At 46.6% G+C, this 27981-nt stretch overlaps 1 protein-coding gene across 8 annotated transcripts in view; it reads left to right on the forward strand.

Annotated features, from left to right (window-relative positions):
- LOC142493144 (HEAT repeat-containing protein 5B-like) overlaps positions 1–26960 on the forward strand; it is a 30491-nt gene extending 3531 nt beyond the window's left edge. For 5 of the 8 annotated variants that reach the window (XM_075596699.1, XM_075596696.1, XM_075596702.1 and 2 more), the window contains 8 exons: positions 1987–2214; positions 3644–3855; positions 9776–9884; positions 11346–11495; positions 20749–20920; positions 21410–21567; positions 22916–23166; positions 26854–26960. In XM_075596699.1, coding sequence (XP_075452814.1) covers positions 1987–2214; positions 3644–3855; positions 9776–9884; positions 11346–11495; positions 20749–20920; positions 21410–21567; positions 22916–22933 — 1047 coding nt within the window. In that variant the 3' untranslated portion in view covers positions 22934–23166; positions 26854–26960. Of the gene's footprint in view, positions 1–1986; positions 2215–3643; positions 3856–9775; positions 9885–11345; positions 11496–20748; positions 20921–21409; positions 21568–22915; positions 23167–23542; positions 23646–26853 lie in introns of all 8 variants that reach the window. The other 3 variants (XM_075596697.1, XM_075596701.1, XM_075596703.1) reach the window with 3 other exon arrangements.
- Positions 26961–27981: the final 1021 nt, after the last annotated feature.

The following is a 27981-nucleotide window of genomic DNA, read 5'->3' on the forward strand; positions in this document are numbered from 1 at the left end:
TGCAAATTATGCGACAATAAAGAATCATGTGTGTTTTGCCTTTCCTGGGATGCTGGGATCGGGAGGTTTCTAGGCTGTAAGTTTCAGAGCTGGTTTGTCGGAGAAATTCTTCACAGAATGTGGCTATGTATCGGGGTTCCAGAGTTATGGGATACCCCAGGAATTGGATCCGGGAATCGAGTGAGATTCTCGGATACAGCCAAGCACATTGCTCCGGGCAAACCCTGACTCTGAAAACGCTATTGTGACTCACCGCCAGGATTCCTGCTGCAGCATCTTCCAGACAAGGTAAACGGGCATGAAGGGGCTAATGTATACCTACGGTCACCCATGGGGTCCCTAGTATAAAGAGTGGTACCCAGATACATGCCCAGGTACCCTGGACCTAGTATTGCGGTTCAGGGGGCACTCCAGGTAAGTGATAAAGTTGAGAGTGGTTCGTGTGTGTAAAAGTTTTACAAGTTATTTTTCTAAAGTGTGCCAAGTATGAGGCTAGTGAGGGTAGGTGCTATATACACTCACTCCATCCCTGACACCAGAACAGAGACTTATATATTTTACCACACATAAGACACAGTATATTTTATTAAAGGATTATATTTAATAGGTATATGTACTGGTAACCTGTAAATGAACTGTGGGATTTCCAAGTCATGGCTTCCGAGCAGACCAGATGGCTACCACGCTTGGTGCCTATGGGTCTGTGAGAAGTCAGGACTTGAAAGTCTCAGGGATGCCAAGGTGTTAGAACAGGAGGGGTACTGCAGTTCTGCTTGAGTACCCGCCTCCTGGGCTAACACGGGGCTATCCGACCACCGTTTGCCAGAACCCATACTCTGTGGAGCCTGGACAGCGGGTGGGCTCAGTATGCAAAAAGGCAGAGGTGCCAGGTTGGCGCATGCCCCTTGACAGACTGAGAAAGGTGCCCACCCAGCTTTACAATACTGGCAAATCGGTGATTGGCTGGCAGGAGAATTCCCACGCTTTGATAGGCTGCAGATGTTAGTGAGGGAGACACTGAAACCCATAAAGGGACTTGCAGCCAATCAGGAGCGCAGATTCCAAGTGCCAAACCAACAGCGGCAAATTCAAAGATGCTCTCTACTGAATAGACTCGAGCCGGCTTTAAAGATTTTCAACTCAGAAAAGTTTCTAAGTCCCGCTTTTTGAGAACGTAGCGGTCGCAGTTGGCATTGCGCCGAGATCAGTTCCAGGACTTTCGTGAGTACCTACCGGTCAAGGAAAAGGGTTCCTACAGAGGTCATTTTTGGGAATTTCATTCTTAGGATAGATGTATTCGTTAGCCCTGTTCCCAGTAAGTGTGTTAACGTTGTAAATTGTGTTACATTGTGTGTATGTCTTTTCCTGAAATAAATTACAATTTCTTTTACCTCCTTGCTTTGTTCAATCAATGATCCCGTCATAAAAAGGTGTTAATAAACCTGGTCTCCCGTGACACATAGTAGTGCTGCCCATAGATTCTTAATTCTCATTATACAATAATGCATTTAGTTGACTGAAGTCACATCATATCTTATTATATATTTGTGAAAGCACTGTATGCCTGTCTGCATCTCCTGTGTCCCTAGGGGAAATCTCATTGGTCCCTTGGGCCGCCCGCCCCCGCACACCTCTCATTGGCCTGAGGCAGAGTGACGACACACACACACACATCTCCCGCTCTCTTACCCGCCGGTCCCGGAGGCTCCGCCTCTTCCTCCCCGAACATCAGCCTACAACTCATCGTGACCCGCGCGCACCTCCTCCTCTCCCCGTGTCTCCCCGTTTCCCGCGCTTTTACCCCCCCCCCCCCACCAGTCAGCGGGGGAGCGGAGCGAGCTCCCGGGACACCCCCCACAGCTCTCAAGCACGCGCCGCGCGCCCCACGCTCTCCTCCCCGGGATGCCATGCGCACACCTCCTCTCCCCGTGTCTCCCTGTTTCCCGCGCTTTCACCACCCCCCCCCCCCCCCCGGGGCCGCTACAGTCAGCGGGGGAGCGGATCGAGCACCCGGGACACCCCCCATGGCTTTCAATTGTGTGCACGCGCTGCGCGCCCCCGCGCTCTCCTCCCAGGGATGCCGCTGTGTCCTCTCCCCGCACTCTCCGCACTGTGACCCGCCTCCTGTACTGGCTGCACGGGTTCCCACACCTGCAGCTCTCCCTGCGGCCCAGGGGCAGCGACTTCAACCCCACGGACAGCGGCTACCGGCAGGTCAGTGCCACCCGCGGCCTGTGTGCAGGGGGTGTGTAAGTGCCACGGCCTTTGTACAGGACGTGACTGGGTCTGTCCTTAGCCTGGTAGTGGGTGCTGCTCTGTGTGGGACAAGGTGCAGCCTGTGGCTGTGAAGTTCCCTGTGTCAGTGGGTGCAGCCTGTGGCTGTGATGCCCCCCCTGTCCATTGCCGCCCCTCCCTGCCCTTTGCCCCCCTGCCCCTCCCTGCCCTTTGCCCCCCTGACCTTTGCCCTCCACGCCCCTTGGTCCCTCCCCCGCCCTTCCACGCCCCTCACCCCCCCTACCCTTCCACACCCCCTCCCCCCCCCCGCCCTTCCACTCCATGCCCCCTGCCCTTCCACGCCTGGGCAACGCCGGGTATATCAGCTAGTATCTTCTATATTTCCTTCTGTTTCTAACATTCTAATACATTATATGTGTGTTATCTCTTTGGAAACAGTTAAATCCCATGTAACCAACCACAATCGTTTTTGAAAACACTTTTTAACCATTTTAAATTTGCATCCTTAAATACATGTAACAATGCTAAAAGCTAAGATCTGGCTACTTTTGTTGCATTTGAAGTTAGTTACAAATTGTATGTCTTAAGGCGTTCTGAATGAGTGTGAGTTTTCCAATGAAGTATTTAATTTACCCATAGCCCTCATTGTCCTTATCAGAGAGCCAACAAAGATAAGGAGAGGGGCAAGAGGAGAGTTTTGTGTGGACAAATGCATGTTGGAAACAGTGATAAACACAGAAGGTAGTAACTAGAGGCAATATAACACCTCCTGAGTCGCAGCTCATGTTTCCAAACAAACTGTAAAAAAAATGTCTTTATAAATACTTATAGATGTCAGATTGTGGTTTCAAGTAATCGATCACCCAGATGTAACCCCTTAACCATGTCACTGCCATCAATACACTTGGTTCCTACTGAGGACTTGACCCTTTAAATGTCATCCAGCTTGGAGTGCTGAATACCACCCATATTTTATTTCTTGATGGCACAATGACTAGCACAAATACATTAACTGCTTTTTTTTTACTGCAAACAAGGCAGCACAATTGATTGCATTTCACTTAATGGACAAAGTTAAATATTGTCCCCGAAGCCTTTCACATGACATTTGTTTCTCAATTTATGTATACCAATTTAGTGAAAGGGATTTATTGCTTGGCAATGCTTTATTCAATGTGTATATTTAGAACATGGAATCTCTCACTTACCAATATTTTGCTTATTCTCTGGCAATGAAGGGTTAAGGCGCTGTTCAGTAAACTGGTGAGCTGTGGGTCTGCTCCTTGTGACCGTGGGCAAGGCTGTTCGACCTTTTTGTGTTTCAGGAACTAATGTGTTGATTGCAAACTTCTTGTATTGTGCTGCATACACGAGATGTAAACTAAATAAAAGTACATTCCTATCACAGACGGACATCAAAGACAACCAGAAGAAGCTCGTGGAACAGGTCACCGGTCTCATAAGCAGCTCCCCAGGACCGCCCACTCGCAAACTATTAGCCAAGAACCTTGCCACACTCTACAGCATTGGAGACACTTTCACTGTCTTCCAAATCCTGGACAAGTGCAATGAAATGATCAAGAGTAAAGACGACACTGCTGCCTATCTACCAACTAAACTGTAAGTTTGAAGGCTGCAGTAGGGTGACCATCTGTTTTGTACATACTGAAAATAAATGGGATGGGGGGAAGAGGGGATGTAACCTCAAGCTACTGTCTAAGAGACGGTGCCAGGGGTAAAGAAATCAGGTAACAAAAACTACGCTTGCCTAGGCAAGAAAGGACCCCTTTTAAACAAGCACTCGTGTGGTAATGAACTTAAATGAATAAAATGACCTTTATTAATATATAAGGGTAAAATGAATGAAGGAATAGACACACAAAACTATTAAAAAGAATATTAAACTAAATACCTCCCAGTCCAGTGTACCAGACTGGTTGCAATATGGATATGAGGGACCTTGTAATAACTGGCACATGCAAAGATAGATGAGGCACTTGTGCCTCAGTGTGGTATATATGTTGGAACCAGTCTCATGTCTGTCAATGATGTACCGGACAGACAGCTGTATATATAACCACAACTGATTGAATGGTTACTCTAAGAGAGTACACGGTGGAGTTAGTAGTGAGTGATCAGTGCACAGTATCTCAAACTCACATACTAAATATTTCCAGAGGTTGGTATACCTAGAAATAGTACTCAAATCTTAAGGGTAAACAAAATAAATGAAATAAAAAGGTCCTTAAAGGCGACGCAGGGTATTAAAAATGAACACTAAAGCTACTGTGTAGCTAGGGAAAAGAGGCTTCAAAGTGGGAGCCTTAGACACCCTAATGGGTTAAGTATACACAAGGTCTCCCACAAGGCGCACTAACAGTATCTAGTTAGTGCCATAGATAGCCTAAGCCTATGTGGAAGCAGTGAAACAAATGTATAATACAAGCTAAACTGTAAGCTGCTTCTCAGGATCCTCTGTGGAAACAGCACAAATAGTACAGTAGGGATAAGCAGGTACCTGGGTATATTGCTAATAGTAACCTGGGTATATTGTAATAGTGACCTATGTATAGGGTATGTGTATATATAATTAGTGTCACCCAGGTTGCTCAGGGAAGTGGACACAGTTCAAAGGGTATCAGGCAATCAGACTTATCAGTTGACCTGAATATATACACTATTCCACATTTAATGTAATGGAGATCTATACAGGTCGCTGGGTATATACTGTGCATATGTGCATTGTGGGTGCAGCGTATATGGTCTCCAATACACTCAAACATGTAAAAGTACCAAGATAGATAGTACCTGAGTGGATGAGTATGTGTTCAAACACGATAACCCTAAAAAAACATTCAGGCCCACACCCAATGATTCCAGCACTGATTGGGACACTTCCAACGATGAGGGCGAATTAGAACTTAGACATACAGGAGTTGAAGGTGGGCAAAACTCTTTTTTAGGCAAGGATACAGACAGTGTAATTCCTTTTCCAAATCCAAGACACGAAGGGGTAAGAGGAGTAGATCTTCAAGACAGAGACCAATGGGGTTTCAGGGGTCAAGGAGGGAGGAGGCGGTCGAGAAGGAGGCGCAGGTATTGACAACATCACAGGAGGAGAATAGTCAAGTGATTAACTTGTCTCAATTAGCCCTTGACGAATTCCACTTGAAAGCTCTCTCAAAAGGCTTGTCATTTTCCCCTTCATCCGACCGTAACATCTTTGAATGGGTGAAGGACGTTAACCTTTTTGGGCGTAATTTATTGTTACATAAGTTCTTTAAACGGAGAGAGGACTTTATTAATAAGAACCTAAGCCTACCTGACTTAGACCAACTTGACCGTGAGAACCTTCTCAACCTGGCCTCACTTGAAGAAGAGTCCAATAGACCTATTGGTGAGGGGCCATTCACAGATCTCAAACCCAGAGCCACGTTTATTCCTCCATTAGGAATTTGTCCCAATGTGGAGGTATTTACCAAGTTGGTGGTTACCGACTTGGAAAATATTAGATATGCTACCAACACTGGTAACCTTAGTGCTCAGGAAAGAAAGGCCTTGGATGATCTACGTTCAAACTCGTCAATAGTCATCAAATCCTCTGATAAGGGGGGAACATTGTGATTATGGGAAGAGAGGAGAATACTGTATCAAAGAAAACCTGAGGCTCCTATCCGACCGAACCTGCTACGAGGTCCTGAGTAAGGACCCAACTATTCAGTACAATCAGGAATTACTCACCATCCTCAATACAGGCTTAGCAGATAAAGTGATCAACAAGCGTGAATTGAATGGCATGTACAGTAAGGTCCCTAAAATAGCCACATTCTATAGCCTCCCAAAAATCCACAAGCTTACGAGGCCACCACCGGGACGACCAATTGTCTCCGGGATTAACAACTTGAGTGAACAGGCAAGTGTCTATTTGGATAAAGTACTGAGACCGTTCGTGGTAGCACTTCTGTCCTATTTGAGAGATACCACAGATATTCTCACACGAATTGATGATATTGTGGTTGATAATGAAACACTCATTAGCATGGACGTTGAGGCCTTATATACGAGCATCATACACGAACATGGCATAAATGCCACACTGTACTTTCTGAAAACCAGAGGCCTATTGTACAATAACCATAACAAATTCATTGAACAATTGCTTTGGTTTGTACTGACGAAGAACTACTTTCTGTTTAACAACAAACTCTACCACCAGGTACAGGGGACTGCAATGGGGACGACTTGTGCCCCCTCATATGCGAACCTGTACCTGGGGTGGTGGGAGGCAGAAATAGTGTTCTCTGAAGAAAATGATATCTACACTACCCATATTATTTTATGGGCAAGATACATTGATGATATCATTATTCTCTGGAAGGGACCTCGTACACTGTTTGTTGACTTCATCAACAAACTTAACTGTAATTCCCTTAACCTTCGACTCACTTACGATATAGGGCCTGACAGCATAGTCTTCCTAGATCTTAAAATAACTTGTGCAACCAATGGTAGAATTGAGACTACAATTCATCGTAAAACCACCGCAACTAATAGTTTACTCCACGCTGATAGTCATCACCCTCAGAATCTCATAAATGGCATTCCAACTGGCCAATATTTGAGAGTTAAGAGAAATTGCTCGAATGATGAAGAATTTGAATCACAAGCACAATCTATGTGCCAATGCTTGCTCTCGAGAGGTTATAGTAAGAACAGCGTTAGGAAGGCTTATAATAGAGCCAAGCATACACTCCGGGCATCTCTGCTGAATCCCAAACCCAAACCACGTGAGCAAAAAACAATTCGCCTCATTGGCACTTATAATAGACAATGGAAAACCATCTTTAACATTGTCAACAAACATTGGCATGTTCTCTTAGAGGACACGGATCTACGGGGAGTCTTGAAACCCAGACCAACTATGGTCAGCAGAAGATCTACTAACATCAGGGATCTTCTAGTCCATAGCCATCTTGAACCCATCACTTCAGGCACTTGGCTAGACAAAAGATCTCCGGGTAACTATAAGTGCAAGGGGTGCCGTGCATGTCAGTACGTTCAGGTCACCAAAACCTTTGGTAATTGGGATGATAGTAAAACCTTTAAAATACGGAATTTTGTGAACTGCAGAACTACTGGGGTGATCTACCAAGCAGTGTGCACATGCGGCAAGAAATATGTGGGGAAAACAAGTTGGCAGCTGAGACGTAGGGTCCTAGAACACATAGGGACCATACGCAATAAAACTGACACCCCACTTGCCAAACACGTTAACACTGCACATGGAGGTGACATTTCCAACTTACGTTTTAAGGGCATATACCAACTCCCAGAAACAATCAGAAGGGGGTGACTGGGACAGAGAACTCCTCAAAAACGAGGCAAAGTGGATTTATACCCTAGGAACTCTATCCGCAGGGTTTAAATAAGGGATTTATGTTTGCCGCATTTATTGGTTAGAATATTTTTTATACCTTATGCCACTTTTGACATCACGATAAGACCATATGTACTCATACTGCCAGGATCTGATAACCATGGGGTGTAAGTGTGATATTCACTTTGGCTCCAGCATTTGGGCTGTAACACCCCTTATTCACCATAGCCTATACTGTATCCACTCCATATCCCAGCATTATGTACTGGCACATTTACAGCTAGGTACTATCTCTCTGTTCCGTATCACCATGAGCCTCTTGGATGGCATATGTTTATAGATTTATTGATATATTTGTAAACATATTTACCCCTGATGGTATATGCCTCCATTCTACCATTTAGTGTCTATTGCATACAATCACTCACTTATCCGTCTCGGCAACCCTTCATTTGCTGCCTTACTGTTCTGAATTTACTCAGGTTCTATCAGGAAGCCAGCCAGAACTTTCACACAAATAAATAGCAACACAAACACATGTTTTATTACTAACACATATACTTAACTTAGCGCCACTGTTGCCAAGGCTACGCTCGCCTATTTAAACGTTCGGCTACCATAGAGGCGGGGCCACCTTGAGAAAGCGTCAGTGCGACGCGAAACGGCCGTCGGTGGTGGCCACTCCTCTGTGACGTCAGCACATGTGTCAGTGCGGTGGCGTCTAGCGTAGCCCCGTGGCAGCCTTCACAGGGCTGAGCTATATCTAGGCTTGCTGCGCCCCGTGGCAGCCTTCACAGGGCTGAGCTATATCTAGGCTTGCTGCTATATGAGATATACTTCTCTCCACCCGGCTAGCTAACGTTCTGTGGTGTTCATGAATACACCACGCAGGGTGGAATCTCTGTAGATATAATCCGATTGATGCAGTGTTCATAACGCATTCTGGTCTCATCCACTCAGGTACTATCTATCTTGGTACTTTTACATGTTTGAGTGTATTGGAGACCATATCCGCTGCACCCACACTGCACATATGCACAGTATATACCCAGCGACCTGTATAGATCTCCATTACATTAAATGTGGAATAGTGTATATATTCAGGTCAACTGATAAGTCTGATTGCCTGATACCCTTTGAACTGTGTCCACTTCCCTGAGCAACCTGGGTGACACTACTTATATATACATACCCTATACATAGGTCACTATTACCAACTGGTTTTCGGGTATCTTTTTAAACACCTACTGACATATTAGCAATATACCCAGATACCTGCTTATCCCTACTGTACTATTTGTGCTGTTTCCACGGAGGACCCTGAGAAGCAGCTTACAGTTTAGCTTGTATTATACATTTGTTTCACTGCTTCCACATAGGCTTAGGCTATCTATGGCACTAACTAGATACTGTTAGTGCGCCTTGTGGGAGACCTTGTGTATACTTAACCCATTAGGGTGTCTAAGGCTCCCACTTTGAAGCCTCTTTTCCCTAGCTACACAGTAGCTTTAGTGTTCATTTTTAATACCCTGCGTCGCCTTTAAGGACCTTTTTATTTCATTTATTTTGTTTACCCTTAAGATTTGAGTACTATTTCTAGGTATACCAACCTCTGGAAATATTTAGTATGTGAGTTTGAGATACTGTGCACTGATCACTCACTACTAACTCCACCGTGTACTCTCTTAGAGTAACCATTCAATCAGTTGTGGTTATATATACAGCTGTCTGTCCGGTACATCATTGACAGACATGAGACTGGTTCCAACATATATACCACACTGAGGCACAAGCTATCCATCTATCTTTGCATGTGCCAGTTATTACAAGGTCCCTCATATCCATATTGCAACCAGTCTGGTACACTGGACTGGAAGGTATTTAGTTTAATATTCTTTTTAATAGTCTTGTACATACTGAAGCAGACTATTTAATCAGCCGCGGTCCTTCTCTGGCAACAATTTGTAACAAATGCATAACTGAATGCTAATTACAGACAAAACTGTTCTGCTGAGGTACTATCAGGGTCACCAGCATCTGTGTATATTTTATCTGTATCTATATATCCGGGTCACACACGGGACCATACATTAGCACTTATTCTAAACGCTTATTTTGATGTATGTACTTGAAATGGGTACTGATAGCTTCTGCCTCTTTCAGGGCCGCTGTTGCTTGTGTCGGAGCATTTTATGAGAAGATGGGTAGGATGCTGGGAAGCTCCTTTCCTGAAACCGTGAATAACCTCTTAAAGTCACTGAAAAGTGCTGAGGTAAGATGCACAATTAGATGGCCTTCTAAAAACTTCTCGAGTTTATGATCCCAGTTTCTACGAATATCTAGAGCACGGGTGGCCAACTCCATTCATCAATGGCCATCAACAGGCCAGGTTTTCAGGATATCCCTGCTTCAGCACAGGTGGCTGCCATTCTAACGGAGCAACTGATTGATCACTGATGTGATGAAGCTAGGATAGCCTGAAAACCTGACCTGTTGGTGAACATTGAGTATTGAAGTTGGCCACTCCTGCTCTAGAGCCTTGGTAAGAAGAAGTTAATGAAAATTGAACACAAAATCATATAAGCAGGGTGACGGGTCTCGATGCATGAATAATACAATTTATTTATGAAGCTTTCAACATTTCGGTCCTCCCTTAGGACATTTCTCAAGAGCAGTCATATCGTAACAGCTGTTTTTGGCTTTTTACAAGTACCTCTGATGTAGCTGGAGTACGCGGAACAGTCATGTGCTCATAGTCATCTTTCCAAAGATGCCATCACACTCCGTTATTGGTTAAGCAGTGATCTGAAACATATCTAACCTCTGGAAATCATCAGTCTAGTGAAGGTGTCTCCAGGATGGTGCGACTAAACTATGATCAACTCGACTGCATGCGGTTTTCAATGTAAAATATATATGTATGTATGTATGTATGTATGTATGTATGTATGTATGTATGTATATGTGATAAAAAATCACTGGCACTCCAATAGAAATTCAATAATGAATAGGTGCATGTCCCATATAAATAATAAAAGTATACATTACCGCATAGCAGCAAAAAGGAGACGGCACTCAGGTGAATGAAAAATGAATGTATTAAATACAGCACATAACTCCAAGTTATACTCCAAGTTATGTGCTGTATTTAATACATTCATTTTCATTCACCTGAGTGCTGTCTCCTTTTTGCTGCTATGCTGTAATGTGTATATATATATATATATATATATATATACTGGACACCTAACAAGCTCCTATTGAACCCCCAAAATAACCACACCATATATATAAGCATATGAGTGTCACAGAGGAGTGCTACTGAGCATGGCAATATATATTTAAAACCAGAGACAGAACATAAAACACAGACAAAGCTCAGTTTTAGCACATCTAGTGAAACACATACACGGTACATACATACATACATACATACATACATACATACATACATACATACATACATACATACATACACACATACATACACTGAAAATAACATCAAAATAGAGTTCCACATAAATTTGCTATATTCAGGTTGGTATAAAGTAGCTATTTTCTTTTATTTAAAACCTAGTGTTAAGTAACTTTTTTAATTTTTTTATTTATGATTTATAGTCGCTGCAATTATCTATCTTTACTTCCTTTTAGACAGAAGGGCGAATGCAACTGTATAAAGCTTAAGTTGTCCTACGTTATCTGGTATTGTGACTGTTCTCTTGTGCCGTTTAAGTCGCAGGGTCGCAGTGAAATCCTAATGAGTTTGCAGAAGGTCCTTGGCGGTCTCGGAGGGGCTGCATCTTCCAGCCACAGAGACATCTACAAGAACGCTCGTTCCCTTCTGACTGACAGGTCCATGGCTGTACGATGTGCTGTAGCCAAGGTGAGTAACCACTGTGTAATGTGAATAAGAACTGCATGAAGCTACAAAACAAATAATATACTGTGTAGACCAGTGGTTTTAAACCTTTTTTTGGTTGGGGAACCCCAGAATTCGATTTTGAAATTCTGAAGAACCCCAACCCTCGCCCCCATTCTCTCGTCGCTCCCGTCTCTCTCCCCCACCCCCTTACCCCTGTCTCTTTCCTCCGCCACACACTCTCCCCTCCCCCCTCACTCTACCCCTCTTGCACACACATACACTCCCCCACTCGCTTACAGACACTCCCCCACTCGCTTACACATACACTCCCCCTCTCGCTTACACACAAACTCCTCCTCTCGCTTACACACACACAACTCCCCCTCTCGCTTACACACACACAAACTCCCCCTCTCGCTTACACACACACAAACTCCCCCTCTCGCTTACACACACACAAACTCCCCCTCTCGCTTACACACACACAAACTCCCCCTCTCGCTTACACACACACAAACTCCCCCTCTCGCTTACACACACAACACAAACTCCCCCTCTCGCTTACACACACACAAACTCCCCCTCTCGCTTACACACACACAAACTCCCCCTCTCGCTTACACACACACACACACAAACTCCCCCTCTCGCTTACACACACACACAAACTCCCCCACTCTCTTACTCTTACACACACAGTCCACCACTCTCTTACTCTTACACACTCAGTCCACCACTCTCTTACACACACACACTCCCCCACTCTTACACACACTCCCCCACGCTTACACACACATTCCCCTACTTGCTTACACACACATTCCCCCACTTGCTTACACACACATTCCCCCACTTGCTTACACACACATTCCCCCACTTGCTTACACACACATTCCCCCACTTGCTTACACACACATTCCCCCACTTGCTTACACACACACACACATTCCCCCACTTGCTTACACACACACACACATTCCCCCACTTGCTTACACACACACACACATTCCCCCACTTGCTTACACACACACACACTCCCCCATTTGCTTACACACACACACACACACACACACACACACACACATTCCCTCACTTGCTTACACACACACATTCCCCCACTTGCTTACACACACACACTCCCCCATTCGCTTACATATACACACACTCCCCCATTCGCTTACATATACACACACACACACACACCCCCACTCGCTTACACACACACTCCCCCACTCGCATACACACACTCCCCCACTCGCTTACACACACATACACACACAAACTCCCCCTCTCATCCTCTGTTGCTCGACTGCTAAAACTCTGACTCAGGCCCTCATTCTCTCCCGTCTTGATTACTGTAACTTCCTGCTGTCCGGCCTTCCTGCCTCTCACCTGTCTCCCCTACAATCTATCCTAAATGCTGCTGCCAGAATCACTCTACTCTTTCCTAGATCTGTCTCAGCATCTCCCCTCCTGAAATCCCTCTCCTGGCTTCCAATCAAATCCCGCATCTCACACTCCATTCTTCTCCTCACGTTTAAAGCTTTACACTCTTCTGCCCCTCCTTACATCTCAGCCCTAATTTCTCGCTATGCACCACCCCGACTCTTGCGTTCTGCTCAAGGATGTCTTCTTTCTACCCCCTTTTTATCTAAAGCCCTCTCCCGCCTTAAACATTTTTCACTGACTGCCCCACACCTCTGGAATGCCCTTCCCCTCAGTACCCGACTAGCACCCTCTCTATCCACCTTTAAGACCCACCTTAAGACACACTTGCTTAAAGAAGCATACGAATAGCACTGTGAACATTCTGAACACATGATACATAAAGCTTGGCCCCCTGCAGACGCACTTACCAGAACTCCCTCCTACTGTCTCTGTACGTTCTCCCTACCTACCAATTAGATTGTAAGCTCCTCGGGGCAGGGACTCCTCTTCCTTAATGTTATGTTTGTCTAAAGCACTTATTCCCATGATCTGTTATTTATATTATCTGTTATTTATTCGATTACCACATGTATTACTACTGTGAAGCGCTATGTACATTAATGGCGCTATATAAATAAAGACATACAATACAATACACACACTCCCCCACTCGCATACACCCACACACTCCCCCACTCGCATACACACACACACACACACTCCCCCACTCGCTTACACACACACTTCCCCACTCGCATACACACACTCCCCCACTCGCTTACACATACACTCCCCCACTCGCTTACACATACACTCCCCCACTCGCTTACACATACACTCCCCCACTCGCTTACACATACACTCCCCCACTCTCTTACTCACAAACTCCCCCTCTCGCTTACACACAAACTCCCCCTCTCGCTTACACACAAACTCCCCCTCTCGCTTACACACAAACTCCCCCTCTCGCTTACACACAAACTCCCCCACTCGCTTACACACAAACTCCCCCACTCGCTTACACACAAACTCCCCCACTCGCTTACACACAAACTCCCCCACTCGCTTACGCACAAACTCCCCCACTCGCTTACGCACAAACTCCCCCACTCGCTTACGCACAAAGTCCCCCACTCGCTTACGCACAAACTCCCCCACTCGCTTACGCACAAACTCCCCCACTCGCTTACGCACACACTCCCCCACTCGCTTACGCACACACTCCCCCACTTGCTTACACACACACTCCCCCACTTGCTTACACACACACTCCCCCACTTGCTTACACAAACCCCCACTTTCTTACACACACAAACACACACACTCCCCCTCTCGCTTACACACACACTCCCACACACACACTCCCCCACTCGCATACACACAAACTCCCCCTCTCGCTTACACACACACTCCCACACACACACTCCCCCACTCGCATACACACACACTCCCCCACTCGCATACACACTCCCCCACTCGCTTACACACACACACACACTCCCCAACTCGCTTACACACACTCCCCCACTCGCTTATACACCCACATACTCCCCCACTCGCATACACCCACATACTCCCCCACTCGCATACACCCACACACTCCCCCACTCGCATACACACACAGTCCCCCACTCGCATACACCCACACACTCCCCCACTCGCATACACACACAGTCCCCCACTCGCATACACCCACATACTCCCCCACTCGCATACACCCGCATACTCCCCCACTCGCATACACCCGCATACTCCCCCACTCGCATACACCCACATACTCCCCCACTCGCATACACCCACATACTCCCCCACTCGCATACACCCACATACTCCCCCACACGCATACACCCACACACTCCCCCACACGCATACACCCATACACTCCCCCACTCGCATACACCCACACACTCCCCCACACGCATACACCCACACACTCCCCCGCTCGCATACACCCACACACTCCCCCACTCGCATACACCCACACACTCCCCCGCTCGCTTACACACACACTCCCCCATTCGCTTACGCACACACTGCCCCATGCGCTTACACACACACATTCCCCCATTCGCTTACACACACACATTCCCCCATTCGCTTACACACACACACTCCGCAGCTCGCTAACATTCCCCACTCGCTTACACACACACACACTCCGCAGCTCGATAACATTCCCCACTCGCTTACACACATTCCTCCACTTGCATACACACACACTCCCCCTCTCTCTTATACACACACCCCCCACTTGCTTACACACACACACGCACACTCCCCCACTCGCTCACACACACACTCCCCCACTTGCTCACATACACACACACCCCCACTCGCTCACACACTCCCCCACTTGCTCACATACACACACACACACACACTCGCTCACACACACTCCCCCACTCGCATACACACACTCTCCCCCTCTCGCTTACACACACACACACATACACTCTTTGACACATGCTCTAACAGTGACACACAGAGACTGACACACCCCTCTCTCTCTCTCTTTGAGGGAGCTGCGTGCTCTTGCCTGATCCTTCCTCTCCCCCCTGTCAGCAGGAAGTTGACACGACTTCCGACACAGGGAGAGGAAGGATAGCAGTGACCGTGTGGCTGCTGCTGAGCTCCGTAGCCGCCGGGTCCTTGCTATGTGGGGGTTCCGCCGCGGGGCCCTGGGACAGCATAGGAGAGTTCTCCCAGCTCTCCCCCCCCCCATGGCGGCTGTGGAACTTGCTTACACACACACTCCCCAACTCGCTTACACACACTCACTCCCCAACTCGCTTACACACACACACTCCCCCATTCGCTTACACACACTCCTCCACTCGCTTACACACACACACACACTCCCCCACTCGCTTATACACCCACATACTCCCCCACTTGCTTATACACCCACATACTCCCCCACTCGCTTATACACCCACATACTCCCCCACTCGCTTATACACCCACATACTCCCCCACTCGCTTATACACCCACATACTCCCCCACTCGCTTATACACTCACATACTCCCCCACTCGCTTATACACCCACATACTCCCCCACTCGCTTATACACCCACACACTCCCCCACTCGCTTACACACCCACACACTCCCCCACTCGCATACACACACAGTCCCCCACTCGCATACACCCACACACTCCCCCACTCGCATACACACACAGTCCCCCACTCGCATACACCCACATACTCCCCCACTCGCATACACCCGCATACTCCCCCACTCGCATACACCCGCATACTCCCCCACTCGCATACACCCACATACTCCCCCACTCGCATACACCCACATACTCCCCCACTCGCATACACCCACATACTCCCCCACACGCATACACCCACACACTCCCCCACACGCATACACCCATACACTCCCCCACTCGCATACACCCACACACTCCCCCACACGCATACACCCACACACTCCCCCGCTCGCATACACCCACACACTCCCCCACTCGCATACACCCACACACTCCCCCGCTCGCTTACACACACACTCCCCCATTCGCTTACGCACACACTGCCCCATGCGCTTACACACACACATTCCCCCATTCGCTTACACACACACATTCCCCCATTCGCTTACACACACACACTCCGCAGCTCGCTAACATTCCCCACTCGCTTACACACACACACACTCCGCAGCTCGATAACATTCCCCACTCGCTTACACACATTCCTCCACTTGCATACACACACACTCCCCCTCTCTCTTATACACACACCCCCCACTTGCTTACACACACACACGCACACTCCCCCACTCGCTCACACACACACTCCCCCACTTGCTCACATACACACACACCCCCACTCGCTCACACACTCCCCCACTTGCTCACATACACACACACACACACTCGCTCACACACACTCCCCCACTCGCATACACACACTCTCCCCCTCTCGCTTACACACACACACACATACACTCTTTGACACATGCTCTAACAGTGACACACAGAGACTGACACACCCCTCTCTCTCTCTCTTTGAGGGAGCTGCGTGCTCTTGCCTGATCCTTCCTCTCCCCCCTGTCAGCAGGAAGTTGACACGACTTCCGACACAGGGAGAGGAAGGATAGCAGTGACCGTGTGGCTGCTGCTGAGCTCCGTAGCCGCCGGGTCCTTGCTATGTGGGGGTTCCGCCGCGGGGCCCTGGGACAGCATAGGAGAGTTCTCCCAGCTCTCCCCCCCCCCATGGCGGCTGTGGAACTTGCTTACACACACACTCCCCAACTCGCTTACACACACTCACTCCCCAACTCGCTTACACACACACACTCCCCCATTCGCTTACACACACTCCTCCACTCGCTTACACACACACACACACTCCCCCACTCGCTTATACACCCACATACTCCCCCACTTGCTTATACACCCACATACTCCCCCACTCGCTTATACACCCACATACTCCCCCACTCGCTTATACACCCACATACTCCCCCACTCGCTTATACACCCACATACTCCCCCACTCGCTTATACACTCACATACTCCCCCACTCGCTTATACACCCACATACTCCCCCACTCGCTTATACACCCACACACTCCCCCACTCGCTTACACACCCACACACTCCCCCACTCGCTTACACACCCACATACTCCCCCACTCGCTTATACACCCACATACTCCCCCACTCGCTTATACACCCACACACTCCCCCACTCGCTTATACACCCACACACTCCCCCACTCGCTTACACACCCACACACTCCCCCACTCGCTTACACACCCACATACTCCCCCACTCGCTTATACACCCACATACTCCCCCACTCGCTTATACACCCACATACTCCCCCACTCGCTTATACACCCACACACTCCCCCACTCGCTTACACACCCACACACTCCCCCACTCGCTTACACACCCACAAACTCCCCCATTTGCTTACACACACACACTCCCCCACTCGCTTACACACACACACTCACCCACTCGCTTACACATACACACACACTCCCCCCACTCGCTGGCACACACTCCCCCACTCGCTTACACAAACACACACACTCCGCAACTCGCTAACATTCCTCACTCGCTTGCTCACACACTCACTCCCCCACTTGCTCACACACCCACTCCCCCAGTCGCTCACACACATTCCTTCACTTGCATACACACACACTCACCCTCTCTCTTATACACACACACTCCCCCACTCGCTTATACACACACCTACACTCCCCTACTCTTACACACACACTCCCCCACTTGCTTACACACACACTCCCCCACTTGCTTACACACATTCCCCCACTTGCTTACACACACACCCCACTCTCTTACACACACACACACACTCCACAACTCGCTTACACACACACACTCCCCAACTTCGCTTATACACACTCCCCCACTCGCTTACACACACACACACACTCCCCCAATCGCTTACACACACACACTCCCCCGCTCGCTTACACACACACACTCCCCAACTCGCTTACACACACACTCCCCCATTACACACACTCCCCCACTCGCTTATACAACCACATACTCCTCCACTCGCATACACCCACATACTCCCCCACTCGCATACACCCACATACTCCCCCACTCTCATACACACACACACACACACTTCCCTACTCGCATACACCCACAAACTCCCCCACTCGCTTACACACACACACACACACTCCCCCACTCGCTTACACACACACACTCCCCCATGTGCTTACACACACATTCCCCCATTCGCTTACACACACACTCCCCCATTCGCTTACACACACTCCCCCACTCGCTTACACACACACACTCCCCCCACTCGCTGACACACACTCCCCCACTTGCTTATACAAACACATACACTCTGCAACTCGCTAACATTCCCCACTCGCTTACACACACACTCCCCCACTCGCATACACACACACACTCCCTCTCTCGCTTACACACACACACTCTTTGACACGTGCTCTAACACTGACACACAGAGACTGACACACCCCTCTCTCTCTCTCTTTGAGGGAGCTGCGTGCTCTTGCCTGATCCTTCCTCTCCCCCCTGTCAGCAGGAAGTTGACACGACTTCCGACACAGGGAGAGGAAGGATAGCAGTGACCGTGTGGCTGCTGCTGAGCTCCGTAGCCGCCGGGTCCTTGCTATGTGGGGGTTCCGCCGCGGGGCCCTGGGACAGCATAGGAGAGTTCTCCCAGCTCTCCCCCCCCCCTGGCGGCTGTGGAACCCCTGAGGGGTGCTCGCGAACCCCGGGGTTCCACGAAACCCTGGTTGAAAATCACTGGTGTAGACAATCATGCAAAGCAATACTAAATGGATATTATTGTGTTTGCTTGATAACATAACTAATGAACTTCCAAATGGGTAGTCAATCTTTTTATGATTTTCTGATGATACTTGTAGCTTTATCTCAAATTTGTAGCAAATGACCATTTTGTGCTGGTGAAAAAGCAGTATTTTATTCAGATTTAAATAGCAATTGTAGAACGAAAGTAATTATACATGTACAGGCAGTCCTCGGTTATCCAACGGAATCCGTTCTGGAAGTAGCGTTGGATTGTAAAACCGTTGTAAAGTGAGTCCCATGTTAATCAGTGGGGGTGAGCGTTGGATAACGCATTCAGGCATCGGATAACGCATTCTGGCTTAAAAAACCGGCCCTTAGGGTTGCATTGTAAAGCGTTGGATATTCCATTTGTTGCAAAAGAGAAACGTTGGATAACAAAGACTACCTGCATATTGTTGCATTTAAGCTTAAGATCTGAGAGGTATCTTCGTAATTTCTGAAGAAAGAACCAACATACTAAAGACACTATTGGATATAATTGTTCAACAGTATGTCAGATATTATACCTATCGCAATTATTCACGTGGGTTAGATTTTTTAATTTAGTACTAAACCATATATGCCAGAGACTTCAACATCGGTGTGCTTTGGAGCTTATCAAATAAGCCTCATAGTCTTCTACTACTTTACTTTTAGAGAATATTCAATTTTCACATTTGTTGTAAAGGTGCCTTTTTTTTTTTTCATTAAAAACTCAGTAAAATTCTTTAAGGCTTAAGTGTACTGATCATTAAAACTGAATTTGAGCACAAAAAAGGTATTTGAGACTTATTTATGCTCCTCCTCTATGGATGGGGTTGATCAGGAACAGATTTATGAAGTGGCTATATAGAAATGCTCAACATTTTAAATGTAACCCTTTCGCTGCCTGTGGAGCTTGCCTAGTATTGCAGTTTATGCCGTATTGAGTTAATACGAGTTGAGTGTGTTTTGGTATGTGTGTGTGTCTCTGCAGTTTTGTGGGTTTACAGGGGGCATTGCTGTGTGTGTTTGTGGGTGTACAGGAGGGGGGACTGCAGAGTGTGTTTCCGTATAGAGGGGGGTTGCAGAGTGTGTTTGTGTGTATAGGGGGGGCTGCTGTGTGTGTGTGTGTGTGTGTGTGTGTGTGTGTGTGTGTGTGTGTGTGTGTGTGTGTGTGTGTGTGTGTGTATTTATAAAGGGTGGTTGTGTGTATGTACAATTTTCTTTTAATAAACTTGCAGTAAAAACATAAGAATGTAGATGATCATGCTGATAAAAATCAATATGACTACAAAAGTGTCCTATCTTTTTTTATGAAAAATGTAAAGAAAACATAATTAGCCTACATTTAGCCTATAATAGTAATAATCCCCTCAGAACATGGTATTACTGGCCAATAATGCCCTGTCTGGGTTAAAGTCCCTTGGCTGCGCCTCGGGCCTTCAACTCTTCCAGCCAGGGAATTATTGGCCAGTAATGCCCTGTTCTTCGGAGATTATTACTTAAGTAATGTTTTTTTTTCGCAGTGCCTGCTGGAGCTGCAGACCGAGGCCGTTTTCATGTGGACAGCCGAGCTGGAGAACGTAGCAACACTTTGTTTTAAGGCCTTAGAAGGCTCCATCTATGGAGTGAGAGTCGCAGTTTCTAAACTCTTGGGAACGGTTATGGCCACGGCATTAATGCCAAAGCAAGCAACAGGTAGGTTTACAGCAGCTCGGTTGCATTCATTAGGACTCGTACAGAAGGTGGGTGGGAATAACCAAAATCCCCAGTCAGTAACCAGCAAAGTACTTCTAGTAAAATTCCAGTGGTCAAGGAGAAATCTCTCAGAAATTCATTATTGTAGAGTCTTGCCATGTGCGGCTTAATAACAAAGCATCAAACTTCTTCTTGGATTAGGAAACCCAGCAGTAAAGCCAGAGTCCAATGAGGGATGAAGACACTATTAGTGTAAATCCCTAGACAGCTGTCCTTGCACATCTCTATTTCTCTACAAGAGCTCCATTCCTAATGCCATCGTCAATGACCTGTACATTTCAAGTTAGATTTTTTTTTTTAATTTGTTTTGTTTTACTTTTTATCTTATTCACTAAAGTCATGCGACAGAATGTTAAGAGGGCCACGTTAGAGGAGGTGTTGGAACTTTTTTAATTTGTTTTGTTTTACTTTTTATCTTATTCACTAAAGTCATGCGACAGAATGTTAAGAGGGCCACGTTAGAGGAGGTGTTGGAACTTATGGCCACAGGATTTCTGCGGGGAGGCTCCGGATTCCTTAAGAGTGGAGGAGAAATGTTGAAAGGCGGAGGATCAATCAGTCGAGAAGTGAGAGTTGGCGTTACACAGGTTTGTTCTGCAATATGTATAAACCTATAAGCAGCCGTACATAGCCTAGAAAGTAAAAAATAGCCATTAACATCTTGTGTGTATTATTTTCTACTTCTGTACAACAATGAAGCAGAGTTTTATTTTTTAGCATTTTTGGAAATGAAAAATACAACTTTGGCTAGTAACAGTGTCAACAATAAATCATTTTGAAAACAATGTGATTGGGTAGTCCCTGCCATGAAAAACTTACATGGCTGCACATACATGAATTCTCAAATGTTAAGAGATGGTTAATACATCCTACAAAGTGATAACCCTGGAGTTCTATAATACCATTATCAACTCTGAATTCTACTACCGAACTTTACTCAAGGTACCTGTTCTGTAAGTGAGGGCAGTAATAGTGTGGATGTATTAGAAAGCAAGACGTACATTGTAATTCTTTGCTAAAATATCCTTAAAAGTCTAAATAATGGAAGCAGGCTTCTAAACTAGTCATTTTTGAGGTGTGTGTTTTTGTTTTGCTTCGTCTCCCAAGCCTGCACCACATCTCCAAATAATTGCTTTTACCATTCATTTAGTGATTGAAACCTGCATTGTGGTTTCCCTGGCATCAGTTTAATTTAGTACAGTAATAGTAATGAATATTTTTATTGTGCATTCTGCTCTTACGTTGACCTGTACACACAGGGACCCTTCAACCAGTTCTCCATATCGGACAACATTTTGGAGTGGAAAGGTTACACGTTCGTGCGTGCATGCGTGTGTGCGTGCGTGTGTGTGTGTGTGTGTGTGTGTCGTAGCCCGAGAGGCAGATGGTGTCTCGGGCTACAATCCGGAGGTTCCCTCAGCTGGCGGTGGGCATTTAAAGCCGTACCACCACACAGTTATAAAGAAACCTTTATGTGATTTCTATTTAATCCATCTTGTAAGTGGGCATTGTCTTCCCCCCTACTTTTTATAATAAATCCAATTTTTCTGGTAATGCCCTAGGATTGTGCGCTGTTTCTTTTGTTATATATATATATATATATATATAGTGATTGTTTAAAGAAAAAGCGTTTCAAAGACCGTTTCAGAAAATAATGGGATAAAAACAGAAAACTTAAATACGTTCTCACATGCTAAAGTCCTTAAGAGGATATGAAGAAATATGAGAATCCACCTGTTATTTGGCCTAACACCCCTCTATGTTGAACCTCTTCAGCCTACACCTGCGTTGCCCCAAAGGCTATTTTTAAAACAAGCCAAATCAAGAAAACTGCTTAGCACATAAAGCTGAAACTACCATGTGAGTGCAGTTTGTCTTCGTGTTTCCCCTTTGCACTGCTATGAAGTGTTTCAACCTTTTGCCGTTTGTATTTAGGACTTTTGGACACAGTGACGTCTGTCCTCCTTCACCCCAGCATGGCAGCCAGACTCGCAGCTGCATGGTGCCTGCGCTGTGTTGCTGTGGCACTACCCTTTCAGCTTACACCGCTGCTGGACAGGTGTGTAGAAAGACTAAACAACTTGAAGAATTCCCCTGAAGCGGTTAGCGGTTACAGCTTTGCAATGGCTGCTCTACTAGGCGGTGTACATCAGTGTCCTTTGGGTATTCCTCACGCCAAAGGAAAGGTAAGAAACAAAATGTATCTGGTCTTTCAATACTTAATGGGCCATAATTACTAGGTTACTGTAAGCCTTGCAGCTTAGCACCGCTTGGTAAATATTGCTCATTGTTTATGTCTCTCACAAACTGTGTGTCTGTGCATGTGTGTACAGGCATACCCCGCTTTAATATACGCAATGGGACCGGAGCATGTATGTAAAGTGAAAATGTACTTATAGTGAAGCACTACCTTTTTTCCACTTTACAATGCATGTACTGTACTGCAAACATCATATATGTGCATAACTGATGTAAATAATGCATTTGTAACCAAAATAAATACAGTAGGCTTTATTGAAATAAAATCTTTAATGTCAGCTGATTTTTCTTATGTGCTGACAGATACAACATGGATGAATGGAAAATTATTTTAAAAATATGTAGGAAGGATGAAGGAGAGGGCATATCTTCTACTGTACAGTATTTTTACTGAAAGGGCATGAAGGTGAGGTGCATTTATTTGACTGACTGATATATTTTTGGGACTTATTTTTTGTGACTTTGGTGAAAACAGTACAGTACAATACTGTACAGTACTGTACAGTGTTTTACAATGCTGTGCTTCCTTAGGCCGTGCGTATAGTGCCCGCGACCGGCGACATCACCCATCATAGCTAGCGAAAGTTATATGCTCCCGGGCATTTGATTTGTTCAGGGGCTGTCACATGAGGTGACAGCCCTTGAAAATCAAATATTCCCGGCTTCCAAAGTCTGCTCCGTCGCATTGCCGCTCTCGCGCTTACTATAAGCGCACGCGGCGGCGGCAGCAATGTGTTTGTTTTTGGGTGGCATCGCCGGCACTATACGCACGGCCTTACTCAGGTCCTTGATCAGCTTGGCTTGCACGCACTCCCTCAGTCACGCACACACTCCCTCTGTCACACAATCTCTCACGCACTCCCTCAGTCACACAATCTCTCACGCACTCCCTCAGTCACACAATCTCTCACGCACTCCCTCAGTCACACAATCTCTCACGCACTCCCTCAGTCACACAATCTCTCACGCACTCTCACTCAGTCACGCATGCACACGCACTTAGTCACGCACGCACGTGCACTCAGACACAGACACACGCACGCACTCAGACACAGACACACGTGCAGACACACGTGCAGACACACGCGCAGACACACGCGCAGACACACGCGCAGACACGCGCAGACAGACAGGCACACACACGCAGACAGACACACACACGCAGACAGACACACACACGCAGACAGACACACACACGCAGACAGACACACACACGCAGACAGACACACACACGCAGACAGACACACACACACACACACTCAGACACACACACACACACACTCAGACACACACACACACACACTCAGACACACACACACACACACACTCAGACAGACACACACACACACACTCAGACAGACACACACACACACACTCAGACAGACACACACACACACACACTCAGACAGACACACACACACTCAGACAGACACACACACACTCAGACAGACACACACACACTCAGACAGACACACACACACTCAGACAGACACACACACACTCAGACAGACACACACACACTCAGACAGACACACACACACTCAGATAGACACACACACACTCAGATAGACACACACACACACTCAGACACACATACACTCAGATAGACACACACACACTCAGATAGACACACTCAGACACTCAGGCAGACACACACACTCAGACACACACACACACACACTCAGACAGACACACACACTCAGACAGACACACACACACACAGACACACACACACACACACAGACAGACACAGAAACACACACACACAGACACAGAAACACACACACACAGACAGACACACACACAAGCACAGAATGCAGTAGAAGAGCACCTCCTCCTCCTCCCCGTAGCCTGTAACTCACATGCAAAGTTCCATTCTACAGCAGCAGCAGGCTAGAGCGAGCTCTGAGGAGGGAGGAGGGAGGAGGGAGAAGGGAGGAGGAGAGCGGAGGGAGAAAAGCCAGGAGCTGCAGTGCGGGCGGAATCACTGCTATAGCAGCTGATTGATGGTGCGCCCGATCTCCCCGTTCCCCCTGCCATCTGGCCCCGTTCCCCCTTACCCCTTACCTGCACTCCCACTCAGTTAGGGACCACAATGAAGGAGGTTGCAGTATTGATGAGAGGTGCGCACGCACGCACGCCGCCCCCTGGTGTCCGTACTCACGAAGCATGCGTACGTACAAAGGGGTATGGTGTAACTAAAAATAAATGTACGTACTTGCGAGTGTACGTAAAGCGGGTGTACGTAAAACGGGGTATGCCTGTATTTATATGTGTATATACCGTACTCGTTCAGCCTAATAGACATTACTGAAACTTGGCTAACGCCACCTGTTACTATCTCACCTGCTGCACTGTCTTACAGTGGCCTTTCCTTTAGTCATACCCCTGACCAGGGAGCAGACATGGTGGAGGAGGCCTTCTTCTCTCTCATTGATGCACTTTCCAAGTAATACCCCCTTGTCCTTCCCTCTCGTTACCCTCATTTGAAAAAAACACTCCCCTGTCTCTCCGTATTGCAGACAATTTTGTTGCCTGGCTTCCACTCCTGCTCATTCCTGACTTCCTCACTCATTCTAGCAGACTTTAATATTCCTATTGATAACCCTAATACTCCAGCTTCCTCTTATTTCCTCTTTGACCTCATTCTTTGGTCTCTGAGCGGTTGTCCAGCTCTGCTTCACATTGTGATGGTTACTTGCTTAATATTATGTTCTGTCGTCTCTGTTCCCTCACTAAATGTCAATGGAGGAAATCACTCTCTAAAGCTGATTTATGCACCGCAAATTAATTCTCTTTGCCTGTAATTCTGCCCAAATCCTTTCTAAACAAAACTACTTTTACTCTCACATATCTACTATCCACCAATTCACAATGTCTGTTTTCAACTTTCAACTCTCTTTGTCCTTCCACCCAAGGTCCCACTTCTGGCCTTATAGCTCTATATCTAGCTAACCACTTTAGAGATGAAATCAACGCTATTCGACACGACTTTGTCAAGCCACATCCACACCAGTTACCAAGGAGAAAGTCTCCCATCTTCTCCCCTCACCCCCCCCTCTACAATTTTCTCTCTCAATCCTCTCATCTCCTGACCTCTCCTCTTTCATTCCAATTGTGTGTAACTGTTTTTCTGCTATTTGCTCGTGGATGTCCCATTATCATCTCTAACCTAACATGTCAAAAACAGAGCTTATCAGTTCCCTTCCTTCTAACCCTACATCTGTACCTAATTTCTCAATTGAATTGTAAGTCTCCACTATACTTTGTAGACTCCAAGCTAGATGCACGGGTGTCATTTTTGTACTCCTCCCTCACCCCTCACAATCGGTACCTCGCCAAATTTTGTTTCCATTTCTGCAATATTGCCAATCTACATCCCTTCCTCACCTTTCTGACCTAATTTCCAAGTTATTTCTCAAATGCAATCTACTTTGTGCTCATGTTCTAGGTCTCTTCACTTCCATGGCAACTAAACCCATTCTAAGCAATCCAACACATGCTATTATGCACTGCAGCAGTTTAGTGAAGGTTATTCTGGTTCCTGAGTATTACTGTTGCCAATCTGTATACTGTATGAAGTCCGTCTCATTATTTTGATTTTGTTGTTGCAGATGGTTGTCAGCATAGCCGAAGACTTGTTACGCACTGCTTCACAAAATAGCAGACTATCGTTATAACGCACGCAGGCTGGATGGCTATTGCTTGGAGCTCTAATGACATTAGGTACGTACGCTGCTCTGCATCTTCTCTGTACCCTTCCTGTTTGAGAGATGCACAAAGTAGAAACCAAGCACAAGGAATACCTGCCTTTGGCTGGGGTTCATCGGGGTATCGCACCCCAATCCGTTGGTAATTGCATCACAGCCGGATGAATCCCTGTCTTGCTATGTAACTCATTTCTATGGCAAAAGTTGAATTTCTGTAACTTGGAATAATAGAAAAGGATAATGGAAAAGTGTGCATCGCTCATAGGCGCTTTTTGGGAACAGAGTAGTTGGGTTAGTGATAATATAATGTGGTGCCTGATCCATAAACCTACTTCCTTTGGATTTATCATCAAGCTAACACTCTCTCTCAGAACCTGAATAGATGGGCTGCTGTAAGCTGAGTACTGCACTGGTTATACCGTCTAAAGCTCCCTCTTATTTAGCTCCCCATAGTCCCCGCATTTTTACAAATAAATGTGAGTGTTGTGAGTACTTGTTTGTTTTTGTTCTTCTCTGTAGTAAAAGCTTGTCATATCCTTGCCAAACATACATGGAGACAAGTCTTGTCTGCTCACATCCTTTCCGTTCACAGTCCATTGCTATAGTCCCTATGGCTTCTCACCAATTTCTTGTCTCAAACTTACACAGGCCCCTCAGTTGTGCGATACCATCTCCCTAAGATGCTTCTGCTTTGGCGAAATGTGTTTCCTCGTTCCTTAAAAGAGTTGGAGGCAGAGAAAGCCAGAGGAGACTCTTTTACTTGGCAGGTGACTCTGGAAGGTCGCGCTGGAGCTCTCTGTGGTAAGAAGCAGGATGGTACACCCCCGATTTCCTTATTGGTGCAGTCCGACTTAGGAATAAAAATGAATTGATGTTTAATTGGGTAATTCTATAGTTCAACGTTTTAGTAGCCGCATTGGTGCTGGAGAAGTGTAAATGTGTTGTAGGCTGTGATACCTTTTTTAGTGGAAAAACAGAGTCCTCCATAGATGAAATTATAATGTACAGAGCTTTCGAAACTTCAAAAGTTTA

This window comes from Ascaphus truei, chromosome 4 (genome assembly GCF_040206685.1).
Source record: "Ascaphus truei isolate aAscTru1 chromosome 4, aAscTru1.hap1, whole genome shotgun sequence".
Taxonomy (NCBI): Eukaryota; Metazoa; Chordata; class Amphibia; order Anura; family Ascaphidae; genus Ascaphus; species Ascaphus truei.